The following is a 13,607-nucleotide window of genomic DNA, read 5'->3' on the forward strand; positions in this document are numbered from 1 at the left end:
TTGTCCGTGCTGCACATAGCAACACTGTAGGGCAGAGTGGAACTGTGCCCTGGGTGTTCTGCTGCTGTAAATCTGGGCGGGAGAAGATAGTCTCTACTGGTGGGATTCAACCACTCACCTTGCGGTTAGCAGCCCAAGGTGCCTAACCTGTTATGCTAAAAGGGAGGGAGGAGGGAGGCTGAACTTCCAGTCCCTGAAGCGCTTCCTGGCAGCACCTTGGAGAGCTGCCTTCGTCCTTTCTTTTCAGCCTTGTCTTCTTAACAACAACACACCTGCCTCGGCTACAGGGCTCTCTCCCCACCTCCACTACACACCACAGCCGGGCAGGAACACGTGGGGCCTCCTGTGATGTGGAGGCCCAAGGCCCTTCCTTAGATGCTCTTGCTTCTCTGCAGCCTCATCTCTTGCCCCTCCCTCCTCCCAGGCTCTTTCTGACCTGCAAGCAATTTAACATTTCCTGAACCTACCATGCTCTCCCACCTTGGGGGTCTTTGCTCACACACACCCTCTGCTCGAAAAGCCCTTTCTTCTTTTTAAATTTAGGTAGGATATATCATTTCTTTTAAAAAAGTTTTAGTGAACTATAATCAGCATATCATACAGGTCAGTCACTTCGTCATATTCAGAAGGGGTGGGCGATCATCACCACAATCAGCTTTGGAACATTTTCTTCCTTCTTGTCGTCCTTGCTGTTGACTTGATGCATCTCACTTCTGCAGGCAACGTCATCGAACCCCTGAGCTTGGTACGTTTCAGTCTCGCCACGTAGGGTCTGTGTATTCTTCTGGCGTAGCACTTTGCACTCTGTTCCTACTGGCCTGTTGACCAGCCATGCCCATAAGCAGAATAGAGAACTAAGATTGTCTTGTCCATTCTGTGCCTCCAGTACTTGCCTCACGATCCCCTAGCACCAGGCTCAACCCGGGAAATAAACGCAGACGGAATGGGAAAGGACACAGACCAGTGGAGGTAGGAGTTGATCCCCAACACAAAGCTCAGGATGTGGTCCAAGGCAAACAACCAGTGCAGGCTGGTGAGTTGAGTGTTTGGACCAATAATGGACTGGTGTCAGCACAGAAGGATTCTTGGAGGAACCAGAGGCTGGGCTTGGCCTTAAATGAGAGAGGGGGTTGAATGAGCCAATGGGCAACCAATGAACAATTATGTTAGGGTAAGTAAAACAGCATTGCCACAGACTCATAGGAACTTTTATTACAGTATGTCCTCGAGTATGCACCATGACACCTAATTTTACCACAAAAAAACTGGGCCGGTGGGGAGGGGGACTTTTTCAGCATAAAGAATGTGCTGAAAAAACTCGGCTTATACTTGAGTCTATACGGTAAGTAAAAAATATCAAAATGTGGATCTCTTGTTTCTGGAAATATCCTCCATCCAGGTCTACGCACTTTGGAAGTTAGTGTTTCTGGTGCTCTGGTGGTGTGCTGGTTGTGCATTGGCCTGCTGACTGAAAGGTCAGCAGTTTGAACCAACTGCTGGTCTCCATGGGAGAAAGATGAGGCTTTCTACTCCGAAACCCTTAGGTGTAGTTCCACCCTGTCCTTATAGGGTCACGGGTAACTCTGTTGGAATTGACTTGATAGCAGTGAGTTTGGTTCTTAGAACCCTTGTCTGAAGAATTCTTTCTTTCTTTTTTAATGCCACATTAAAAATGGTAGTTTTGACATCCAAGAGGAACACAGCTTGGGCTTCTTTTCAATATACTTTGTGTATGGGGAACAGGAAGAAGGCGGCATGTGCTAGACCAGGGCTGTTGGGAGGGTGGGGTAAGGGTTCCCAACAAAATTCCCCTAGGACACCCTTGGTCCCTTCAAAGAGTGAGCAAGGACATTGTAGTCATGGTGAAAAATAAAAATTCCTTGTTGTAACTTTACTGGTCTTTTTCTCAGCAATGCCATTTTCTTATGGCTTCTTCCTAATAGCACCCTTGTAGATCCCGAGTCTCTGAAGATTTATCAGGATTAACCCTTTGGGAATCAAAAAACCAGTTTCTGTCAGCTTGTGAGTGGACCACTCTGCTTTCCATTTCTCTGGTCTGGCAGTTCCCTTCCGAAGCCACTGTCTGAATTAGACTGGCTCTTTGGAGCTTATTGGGAAACCCATGACTCACCCTTGGTCACAGGTTGCTCCATAACATCGTATTGGCTTCAGTCTTGCTTTAAAAATCGCTGGAAAATTCAGCTTGTTGAAATAGTGGATCTTCAAGGCTTGTTTGGGGACACCCATCAGGCAGACCAAAGCTGGTTGAGGCCAAGCTGTTGACTTTATTTTTTATTTATTTTTTAAACATTTGATTAGGGGCTCATACAACTCTTATCACAATCCATGCATATACATACATCAATTGTATAAAGCACATCTGTACATTCTTTGCCCTAATCATTTTCTTTTTTTTTCTTTTCTCATTTTACATTTTATTAGGGGCTTATACAACTCTTATCACAATCCACACATAGACATACATCAATTGTATAAAGCACATCCGTACATTCTTTGCCCTAATCATTCTCAAAGCATTTGCTCTCCACTTAAGCCCTCTGCATCAGGTCCTCTTTTTTTCCCTCCCTCCCCACTCCTCATGAGCCCTTGATAATCTGAGATTGTTATTTTGTCATATCTTGCCCTATCCGGAGTCTACCTTCCCCTCTTCTCTGCCGTCCATCTCCCAGGGAGGAGGTCACATGTGGATCCTTTTAATCAGCTCCCAAGCTGTTCACGTTAAAATGAAAATACCGAATTATGTCTACCTCCAGCTTCGTTGGTGATTGCGTCAATAGTAAGTCTATGATCTTCTTCCAGCAGTTGATGCACCTTGGCCGCGCTTTCTTCATTTGTCAACGTTGACATCTTCCCTCTCTTGGCTCATCTCTGGGGTCTTCCCATTCGGCCTTAAAATGCTTGCTCCATCACAAAACTGATGCTTTATAAGAAACTGCTTTCCCACTACCTTAGTGCAAGCCTTTAACGATTCAGGAAGAGGTTCTTCGCAGCGACCGCTTTATCACATTTTGTTGGAGGTAGACTTTTGAAATACGAACACAGACCCTAGTCGCAACCTTTTGGGACTTATATACCTGGGTAGTTCGAATAAACAGAAATGTATTTTCTTACAGTTTATGAGGCTCACAGTCTGATTTCTGGAGCCGGCATGAGGGGACGCCTTGTTTTGTTTGTCTGCTCTGGTCCTTGTCTCTCTCCAGTTTTTCTCCTTGGGCACTTCTGTGATTCCATGCAAGTGTCTTTCCTACCTCTGTGCTTGTGTTCTCCGTATCTCAAAAGTGGTTGATTTAAGACACATCCTACACACCCTCATTCACATAACAGAGAAAGACCAAAACACCAAGCCCACCACTGAGCCGGTTCTGACTCACAGCGACCCCATGCACAACCGAACAAAACACTGCCCGGTCCTGTGCCACCCTCCCCATTGTGACAGACTCCGTGTCAACCCATCTGGTTGAACATCTCCCCACCCGTCTCGCTGCTTTACCAAGGATCATGTGACCCTTTAAGGTTTCCAAGATCGTAAACCTTCACGGGAGCAAAGAAGAAAGATGGTCTGTTGGTGATGACAGAGCTGGAGCGCTGCACTGATGCATGAGGCGGGTCAGCTACCAACTGACCTCCTGACCACAGATGGCTCTGATGGGGGTTCAGGTCACACCTGGTCCTCCTGGCCTTGCTGTTCTCGGAGGCTCTTGGGTCCCCAGCTGCGCGTTGTGATGGCTCTGTTGCTTGTCCCCGTCCAGGGAGCTGTGTATGTCTTCTTTGGTTCTCAACAAGGAAGGATGTCTTCTCCCCCTAACATCACCATCACATGCCAGGTATGTTTGCCACCTTCACCAGGTGCAGGAATCTGGGACTCCAGCCTCTTCTTTGCCTGTAGAGCTGAGTAAAAGTGGTTTCCCGTTTCCTTCTTAAGGACACGTACTGTAACCTGGGCTGGACACTCTTGGCTGCGGATGTGAATGGAGACGGCAAGCCCGATCTGGTGATTGGCTCCCCTTTTGCACCTGGTGGAGGGAAGCAGAAGGGAATTGTAGCTGCGTTTCACTCTGGCCCCTCCCGGAATGACAAAGGTAATGTAATGCTTGCTGGGGGTTTGGGATGAGACTGTTGCCGCGTCCTATATGTGTGGCCCCTTCTTTTCAGAAGGGCTCCTTTTCAATATTCTGGGGCCTCCTCACCACAGAATTGAGCTCTAGTCTTTAAAAAAAAAATTCTTTGAAGAATTTATTCCAAATTGTCGTAGGCCACAAGGAAAATAAAAAGGACTATGTACATCCTTACAGGAAATAGGCAGGAAGGGGGCATGCCCATCAGAGTCCCCCGTCCAGGAGGAATGCCCATTGGGGGACCCATGGGAAGCCTCATACCAGGAGGTGGGCCCATCATGCCTGGAGGGGGTGCCCCTCGGCCCATAGGTGGTGGAGGACCTGCACGGCAGGGTGGGTACTGGGTTGGGGCCCCTGCAATATTGTCTGTGGCAGCAGCGGCGGCGGCAGCAACAGTGCCTCTTCCTTGGGGAGTCATCACCTGTTGGGATGGACCACCAACTCCACGGACAGGACCAGCAAGTCCTGCAGGAGCTTGGGGCATTGGAACACCCGCTAGCATTCCTTTGTCAGCTGCCCTACTGATCCCTGGGCCTCCAGCAGCTCCAGCGAGTGGGACTCGGGCAATGCCAGTACCTTTGGGAGGCGGCACATCCACAGTCACTGAGACCAGGTTCTCTTCTCGAAGCAGCACCAGGCCAAGGACTCACTTCTCTTGTCGATGTGCTGCAGCATCTTGCTGCTCTTGCCGACAGTCATGGTGGTGGTTCTGTTGGCTCGATTCTCCCCGGATTCTGAGCTCTAGTCTTGAAAGAAGTCAGTTCTGATCCTGGCGTTCTTAAGAGTAGCATGGGAACGTACTAGCGTTCTGGCAAAAACTCAGCAGGAAGGACCTCAATTTCTCATTAGGTCACATGAGGGCCCCCTCTCTCCACTCCATCTCTCCTCTCAAATATTGAGCTAACCACAAAGTCAGTGGTTCAAACTCATCAGCAGCTTTGTGGAAGAAAGGTGAGGTTTTCTGGTCTCATAAAGATGAACAGCCTCAGAAACCCAAAGAAGCAACTCTACTGTGTCCAGTAGATTCTCCATGAATTGGAATTGATTCAATAGCGGTGGGTGTTTGAGGTTTTTGTTTGTTTGTTTGCTTATTTGTTTATTTTTATTTGTTCACATAAAGAGACTGGTTGTTTATTTTTATTTGTTCACATAAAGAGACTGGTTGTTTTGTTTAGACAAGCTGAGCATGGAGGCGGCTGATTGGTTCATGAGAGGCGAGGAAGACTTTGCCTGGTTCGGTTACTCCCTCCATGGTGTCAGCGTGGATAACAGGACTTTGCTCTTAGTTGGGAGCCCCACCTGGAAGAACAGCAGCAGGTGAGCACTGGGGTTGAGCTCAGGGGCCAGCAAGCCCACGGGCTGCTGAAGGCACCTTTAAAAGCCCAGCTATCATGACCTTCAAAGGCAGAGGATCGGAGAGTCCTCGCTTTTAAGGCAACGCTTGGACTCTGGCAGTGCAGGAGACCCAGTGTCCATTCCTGGCCCATCCATCGCACCCACAGCCGCTACTCAGTCTCCGGGCCCTGGACACGGTGATGCTGCCACGCTGTGGAACAGGTCTCAGCGGGCTTCTAACGGAAGAGGGAGACAATCCTCCTGACCTATATCTGAAAATCTGCCAATGAACACCCCGTGGACCAGAACTGCCCGGACTGCGGCCGACCCAGGGGAACGCACAGGAAGGGCAGCTTCTCTCCGCTGGGCATGGCTTGCCCCGAGAGCACAGCCTCCTATGTCGTGCCCACTGGGAGGCAGCGCGGTGGGGCGTGGAGTCTGGTGTAGCTTGATGTTTCCAGGCACGGACTCAGCGCGGCCAGGGGGGCGAGGGCAGGGGTGAGGTTGGGGGTGAGGGAGAGGGCTAGGGCAAGGGTGAGGTGCATGCCTTTCCCTTGGCCCTGGTCCCGGCTGCTCCCTGATTTCCTGGTGGGCCACACCTGCCTTGCCAGGCAGCTGAACCCTGTATCCGCTGTTCAAGTCTAGGCCGATTATTCCACAACCAGAACGAGAAACTCAGCCTCGGGAGGGTGGACGGCTATTTCCCGCCAGAGAATCAAAGCGCCTTTACAATTTCCGGAGACAAGGTATGGCAGCCCACGCCCTGGAGTGCGGCCATGGCTGAGCTTTCTTCGCTCCACAGTGTGGCTTTGTTGTACTTCCCAGGTGATGGGGAAACTGGGCACGTCGCTGTCCAGTGGCCGTGTGCTGCTGAATGGGGTCCCGATGCAAGTGCTCCTGGTGGGGGCTCCAACCCACGGTAAGTCACTGCTTCCCGTTTGTTCCGGTTGCACCCACGTCTGCCGCGGGTGCACTGGCTTGGCCATGTCTGGCCACGACTTGGGTCCAGGCTTATGAAGCCTGGTCATTCTGCATACCAGGGAGTGGGGTGGGTCCCGGGAAGAGATGTGAGCCGATACGCTGCTGAGAGCCCTTGATGATGCCAGATTCCCAGGCCTAAGAAAGTACTTATAGTTATGCGGGTCTTCGATCACATGTCAGATAGGATCTGAATCAAACAGTGGTCACGAGAGCAGAGCCCTCGCTTTCTCTTCCCTTAATTGTCCTAAATGTGGACCGTAATCCGTGCTTTCATTTGCATCCTCAGATGGATGGACTGCGAGGAAATGGCAGAGACTTTTCATGTGTCTGAGCCCTGCCGACCTCAATTCTGAGACCTGAAACACAACCCTCAGGAAATGAAAGTTTAAAAAAAATGAAATTATTCTAAAGGATGTAGGATACTCCTCTCCTTCAATAGACTGGGGAATATTAAAAGTCGGGAGTAATACTGGGAGAAAAACGGGGCTTTCTACTCCCATGTAAAAAGTTAGAGTCCCGGAACACAGGGGCGGTTCTACCTTGGCCTATAGCAAAGGTTCTCAACCTGTGGCTTCGACCCCTTTGGGGGTCGCACCACCCTTTCATAGGGGTCGCCTGATTCATAACCGAAGCAAAAGGACAGTGATGAAGTAGCAACAAAAATAATTTTGTGGTTGGGGGTCACCACCACATGAGGCACTGTATGAAAGGGTCGCAGCACGAGGAAGGCTGAGAATCCCTGCCCTGTCAGCATTGACTTGATGGCCTTGAACTTGGTTATTAGGTTTGGGAGTAATCATCACATCTCTTCTCCCCCCTTGGGACTACTTTTGATAAATAGACTCATGAATCACCCAAGTAGACATCAAAATAGGTGCTTCAACAAGAGCAATAGCAACAAACTGACCTACCTGGATTGGCAAACACGACTTAGAAGGGCGTTTTGATCCTGACTCTCAGACATCCGTATCTCGGGATGACTTCCCTGATGGAGGTGGGTGGGCCTGGTGGCCCTTAGGTAGGAGAAGAGGCCCAGAGGTGTGCACTTAGTCCTGCAACAGGAGGCAGCCCTGGCTGGGCCCCATGTGAGCTACCATGTCATATAACTGAACCAGAACTCTCATGCCCATCCTGCAGGGAAAGCCCACACATCCCTCTTCCTCCCTGCGGCAGAACATAGAGAGCCAGAAGCATAACTGTCGCCTCGGTCCCTAAGTGACATAAGTCATTTGCACTTGTCTTTTAACCTAAAGGTTGCTGGTTCTAATCCCCCCAGCAGCACTGAGGAAAAAAGGCCTGCTTCATCACAGGCCAGAGAATCCTGAGGAGCAGAGCCACTCTGTAACACTTCAGGTTGTTACATGTCTGAATTGACGTGACAGCCAACAGGAGGTTGTTTTTGTTCACTCTAGAGAGCTCAAGGAGCCCTGGTGGCATTGTCTGGTAAGTATTGGGCTGCTAACTTTAAGGTCGGCATTTCAAATCCACCAGATGCTCCTCAGGAGGAAGATGAGGTTGTCTGTGTGTCTGCAAAGATGTACAGTCTTAGAAACCATGTATGGGGCCATGAAGAGTCAGAATTGATTTTGTGGCAGTGGCTTTTGGTTTGGGGGAGCTTGATTTTCCTAAGGGAATGTGAGAAGACAGGATTAAGGATTTTTTCTCATTTTAACTTTTCCCTATGACTTCAGACTGTCACCCAGATACTAGTTGGCTTCAACAAAGCGCAGAGGGGTTATCCAGTCAGGCCAAATGATCCCCTTATGTTAAGGATGACTATGTTTTTTTAAAATTTTTAATTAATTATTTTTTTAAATGACTGTGTTTTAAAAATAGTACTTCGTGTCCTACCCTGCCCTGGCTCATGTTTTGTCTTACTCCTATGTCCTTCTCATCACCCACTTGCTTCTAATAAGCGGGGCCGAAGAGAAGGCTGTCAGAGAAAAATAGCTCTCTCTCAACAAATCGTCCACCGCCATTGAGTGTATTCTAACTCACGCAACCTCAGTGCTATACACACTGCGAAGTCCACACAGGAACCCTGGTGGTGCCGTGGGTTAAGCCTGGGGCTGCTAACGGAAAGGCCGGTGATTTGAATCCCGCCAGGAGAAAGCTCAGGCTGTCGGTTCCGGTAAAGATTTAGTCTTGGAAACCCTATCTCAGTGTTTCCCCAGTTGGGTGACACCATCCCCTGGGAGGTGCTGCACCGATCCAGGGGGCCTGCAAAAGCTAAGACCTACAATTTGCCCTGGATTGTGGGCTACAGTAGAAATGCGTTGCATAGGCAGGAGGCGCTGGGTAATTTTTTTCTGAAATGGGGCGGGGTGGGGGGCTCGGTTGGGGCCTTAGCATCTCTATGAATCAGCATCCACTTGATGGCAATGGGCCAGTGGGAAGTCACTGTCCTGCGTGCTTGAGGATTGTCTGCATTTCTCCTGGAATGCAAGCACACAGCGAGCATTCGGTTCTACCTCTTAACTTTTAGTTCTGTGGGGCCGGCAGGCTTCTCAGAGCTACCACTTGGGCTCGTTTCAGATGACGTGTCGAAGATGGGGTTCCTGACCATGACCTTGCACCAAGGTGGAACCACTCGGATGTATGCTTTAACGCTGGATACCGAACCTGCTCTGCTCAGCACCTTCAGCGGGGACCGCCGCTACTCTCGCTTTGGTGGCGTTCTGCACCTGAGTGACCTGGACCATGATGGCTTAGGTAGGAAAGGTGTCATCCGTCAAGTAGAACCGAGTCTTTCACTCCAGAGATCAGCTCCTTACTTAGATCAACTAAGCTTTTCCCACGTAGTTGGCGGCCTGAGCAATGGTAAGTACCTTTTGAATCACAAAAGATCAGATCTGGAGGTACAGTAAGAGTTAACACCTGAAGATGCCAACACTTGTGCCCCATACATCTCATCTCTCAGTTGGTCTTGGGCATACCGTTGATGTTAGAAGCTTTGTTATTTCAAGCTCCAGGGAGCACAGGTTTCCGTGGATTTTCCAGATTAAAACAGACTAGGGAGAAAGGCCTATTTCCAGATCTATTTCCAAAAATCAGCCAATGAGAACCCCGCTCACAAAAAAAAAAAAATCAGTGTCCAACATGGTGGGAACGTACTCCACCATACAAAGTGGTCACAACCGTGGCTTGTGAAGATGGCCCAGGACCGGGCCACATTGTGTTCTACTGCATCACAGGGATCTCTCTGAGCCGGATTGTCTTTGATAGCAATGAACTATTACAACAGCCTGAACATGCAGGGGGTCTCAGGGGCTCCATGACAGTTGTTGTTGCTGGAGGATGACATAGAAAACAAGGATTGTTGACTCTGTCCAGGTGCACGCTTTGCAGTGTAGACTTTGACACAGTCAGACGGTGTGTGGGAGGTTGATTTCACATTCCCTGCTGGGACAAGGACGGTAAAGCCAGTGGTGGATGTGCTCCTGTCTCTTGTTCACAGATGAGATCATCATGGCGGCCCCGCTGAGGATAGCTGATGTCACCTCTGGACTGATGGGAGGGGAGGATGGCCGCGTGTACATCTATAATGGCAAGCACACCACCCTTGGCGACATGACAGGCAAATGCAAATCCTGGATGACTCCATGTCCGGAAGAAAAGGTACCGTGTTGTCCTAGATTCTAGGATTTAGGACCTAGAACATTCTACATTGTATACCGAAGGACCGCTCGCTGCGGGCCGTGTTCTTGTTCAGTGGGGTCTGCTGTCAATCTCTTGCACTTTTCCCCTGAGCCCAGGGGTCCAGGGGTCAGGACCTAGTCACCCGTCCTTGTCTTGGGGGTCCAGCCACCTGTGTCCTTGCAGTGCTATTACTGAGGGCAGTTGGGTGCAGCGTCATTGTGGTCCCTGGGCATGAACCCAAGGAGAAGAAAGAAGCTGGCCACAGGCAGTAGAGGTTCATTAACATGTACACCCCTTGGTTTCCTGCTCCGTGGTTCACATTAGCCCTCCTCTCAGGTAGATTCCCTTAGGTATCCTGGACCCATGACACTTGACTATGATTATTATTATTGGTGTCTTGGGGGGACATCACTGTTTTATCAAACTTAAAAGAGATTAGCTTTTAATTGCAAAATTAATGACAGTTTACTGTGAGTGTTGAAAGAAAGTGAAAAATTCTTTACCAAAAAAAAACAAAAACAAACCTAAAAGACACACAAAATCATCTATGTAGAACTCAGTATAAGATGATAACAAGGGTTAAGCTCTTGATGTGAATATCTCTGGCCTTTGTTTCTATGCATTTAATCGGTACCATTTACTGTGTGTTTGGGCATCCCTGGGGTGCAGTGGCTATGCACGCACCAGTGACTTCTTGAACCAAAGCTGCTCCCTCTAGTGAAAGACTCCCCCAGAGACTGCAGTCGAGGAAACCCTGCAGGACGCGTCCACTCTGCTTTGTCGGGTCCCAATGAGTCTGAGCCCATTTGAGATTATATAACAACAACGTGCCATTTACACTGTGCCCAGCACCGTACCAAACACTGTACAGACCTTCCATTCACACATGCAAGATAATAGATTGGCTGGCCACTTACAGGTCAGAGACTGAAATCAGAGAGGTCCTTAGTCCAAAGACACTCTTCTGAGAAATGGAGACTGAAGACTCGAGTCAAGATCTGATTCTGAAGCTCACTCTTGGCCTCTCCTATGAGTATGCATAGTGTTATTACCAGTGGTGATCACCTGTTCATGATTTTGCTCACAAGTTTATAACCTTTCTACGTCACCCCCCATTTTTTGGGGAAAAATTTTTTAATTGGGGCTCGTAATCCATACATACTGTGTCAAGCACACTTGTACATTTGTTGCCATCATCATTCACAAAACATTTGCTTTCTTTTTTTAAAAAAACATTTTATTAGGGACTCATACAACTCTTATCACAATCCATACATGTACATACATCAATTGTGTAAAGCACATCCGTACATTCTTTGCCCTCATCATTTTCAAAGCATTTGCTCTCCACTTAAGCCCTTTGCATCAGGTCCTCTTTTTTTTCCCTCCCTCGCTGCTCCCCTCGTCACCCCAAATTCTTATACAGTATGATACTTATGGCCTGCTAAGTATTTTATACAGAGACAAAGCATGGTTTAAATATTTTCAAGCGACTTTTATTAGTCATTTTGCCATTTTAATTTTCATTCCTCTAAATAATGGTATGGTAGGGTGGGGAGGGGGAGAAAAGGGGAGCCTATCACAAGGTTGGATATATATATATATATATATATATATATATATATATATATATATATATATATATATATAATAGCCCCTTCCCAGGGTAATGGATAACAGAAAGGTGGGCAAAGGGAGACAACGGATGGTGTAAGACATGAATTAACAGCAATAATATATAATTGATCAAGGTTTCATGAGGGTGGGGGAGGGGAGGGAAAAAAGAGGAGCTGATACCAAGGGCTCACGTAGAAAGACCATGCTTTTGGAAATGTTGATGGCAATGTATGTACAAGTGTGCCTAATGCAACTGAGCGATGGATTGTTATATGACTGGTAAGAGCCCCAAGACAATGATGAATTGAACCATAATAATGATATGGTGAATATTTATGTATAAAACCCAAACCCATTTGCCACTGAGGCATACTGATTCTTACGGACCCCAAAATAGAGAGTGGAACTGCCCCTGATGGTTCCCAAGACTTTCCATCTTTGTGGGAGCCAAGAACCTTCTCTTTCTTGGGAGGATCAGCTGGTGGGTTAGCCTGTTGGCCTTTAGGTTGGCGGTCGAACCCCTAACCCACAGAGCCCCAGCAGGGCCTCTGACCGGCACATAGGCATTGTTATAATATCTGATTTTTTTTCTGAGCTCAATTCGTAAAAGTGACATTTCTGGTGTCAAAGGGAACACTTTAAAAAAAAAAGATTATTTGGGAAATAAAGAAAAATAGACACACTGACATAAGTGTGTAGTGAAAATTGGCTAAAAGAACACATTAATCATCTCTCCCCCCACCCCCCTCTCCTTTTTCTTTCAGGCCCAATATGTATTGGTTTCTCCTGAAGTAAGTACCGCCTCTGGGATTCACAAGTGAGGAATGATAAGACATGCCCTGTCCCGGAGTCATCAAGCTGGGCTGTTACTACGGTAACAGGCCCTGAGACCCTGACAGACCCTCTGTTTCACAGGCCAGCTCGCGGTTTGGGAGCTCCATGGTCACTGTGGGGTCCAAGGCAAAGGTGAGTACCAGGGCGACCGCCCTTCGCTGAGGCTCAGATTTGCTCTACAGCTGGGGTTTGCTGTTTATGTCTTAGGTAGTTCTTTCATTTGGAAAACAGAGACACAATCTCTCCACCCCTCTAACTTTGACCGTGAGCTGTAGACATTCTCAAGCAGCTCGCTCCCTCCCTCGCTGTCATTGAGTCTATTCTGACTCCTGTGCGGCCCTGGAGAACTGACCCTGTCGGTTTCCAGACTTAAGCTTTGGGGGAGTAGGAAGCCCCATCTTTCACACGTGGGGAGGCTCATGGTTCAATCCACTGACCGGGCAGTTAGCAGCCCAGCGCTCATGGGACAGTGCAACCAGGGCCCCTTCTCCTCTGTGGACCGGTTGGCAAACTGCAGTCCGCAAGCCAAGTCTCCGGCTGCCTGTGTGTGCAGCCCATGAATTCAAAATGGCGGTTGCATTTTTAAACCGTTGATAACTCCCCAAGAAGTCTGCTTCATGACCTGTGACATTCACATGTAGTCCACATTTCAGGGTTCGTGAATAAACTTTGCTGGAAGCCCAGCCATGCTCGTTCATTCCTGTCCCCCCAGTGGCTGCTACCAGGGCTCGGTGGCAGGGTTGAAATGGCCTGTCACACAAGCCTAAACATACTTACTATTTCACTTATCCCCGAGAAAGTTTGCCAACACTGGCCCCATTGCTAAGACTTGCAGGGGTCCTCTAACTGGCCTGGGGCCCTGTGGCCTGCTGAGGACATTTTTCCGGCCTGCCCAGTGTTTTTGCCTGTTTTGCTTTTTTACTTCAAAATAAGATATGTGCACTGTGCATAGGAATTTGTTCATAGTTTTTTTTAAAACTATAGTCCAGCCATCCAACGGGTCTGAGGGACAGTGAACTGGCCTCCTGTTTGAAAAGTTTGAGGACCCCTGCTTTAGTGTGTTTT

The 13,607-nt window shown here is 48.5% G+C and overlaps 1 protein-coding gene and 1 pseudogene across 1 annotated transcript in view; one reads left to right on the top strand and one right to left on the bottom strand.

Annotated features, from left to right (window-relative positions):
- Positions 1–13,607, top strand: part of GPLD1 (glycosylphosphatidylinositol specific phospholipase D1) — a 63,377-nt gene that overhangs the window by 44,171 nt on the left and 5,599 nt on the right. Inside the window, exons 17-25 of the mRNA XM_075543531.1 lie at positions 3,771–3,845; positions 3,944–4,100; positions 5,312–5,453; positions 6,112–6,217; positions 6,297–6,390; positions 8,988–9,164; positions 9,910–10,070; positions 12,473–12,499; positions 12,624–12,674. Coding sequence (XP_075399646.1) covers positions 3,771–3,845; positions 3,944–4,100; positions 5,312–5,453; positions 6,112–6,217; positions 6,297–6,390; positions 8,988–9,164; positions 9,910–10,070; positions 12,473–12,499; positions 12,624–12,674 — 990 coding nt within the window. The remainder of the gene's footprint in view (positions 1–3,770; positions 3,846–3,943; positions 4,101–5,311; positions 5,454–6,111; positions 6,218–6,296; positions 6,391–8,987; positions 9,165–9,909; positions 10,071–12,472; positions 12,500–12,623; positions 12,675–13,607) is intronic.
- On the bottom strand, positions 4,255–5,016 carry LOC142429893 (small nuclear ribonucleoprotein-associated protein B' pseudogene; annotated as a pseudogene).

The sequence above is a fragment of the Tenrec ecaudatus genome, chromosome 1 (genome assembly GCF_050624435.1).
Source record: "Tenrec ecaudatus isolate mTenEca1 chromosome 1, mTenEca1.hap1, whole genome shotgun sequence".
In the NCBI taxonomy this organism is placed as follows: Eukaryota; Metazoa; Chordata; class Mammalia; order Afrosoricida; family Tenrecidae; genus Tenrec; species Tenrec ecaudatus.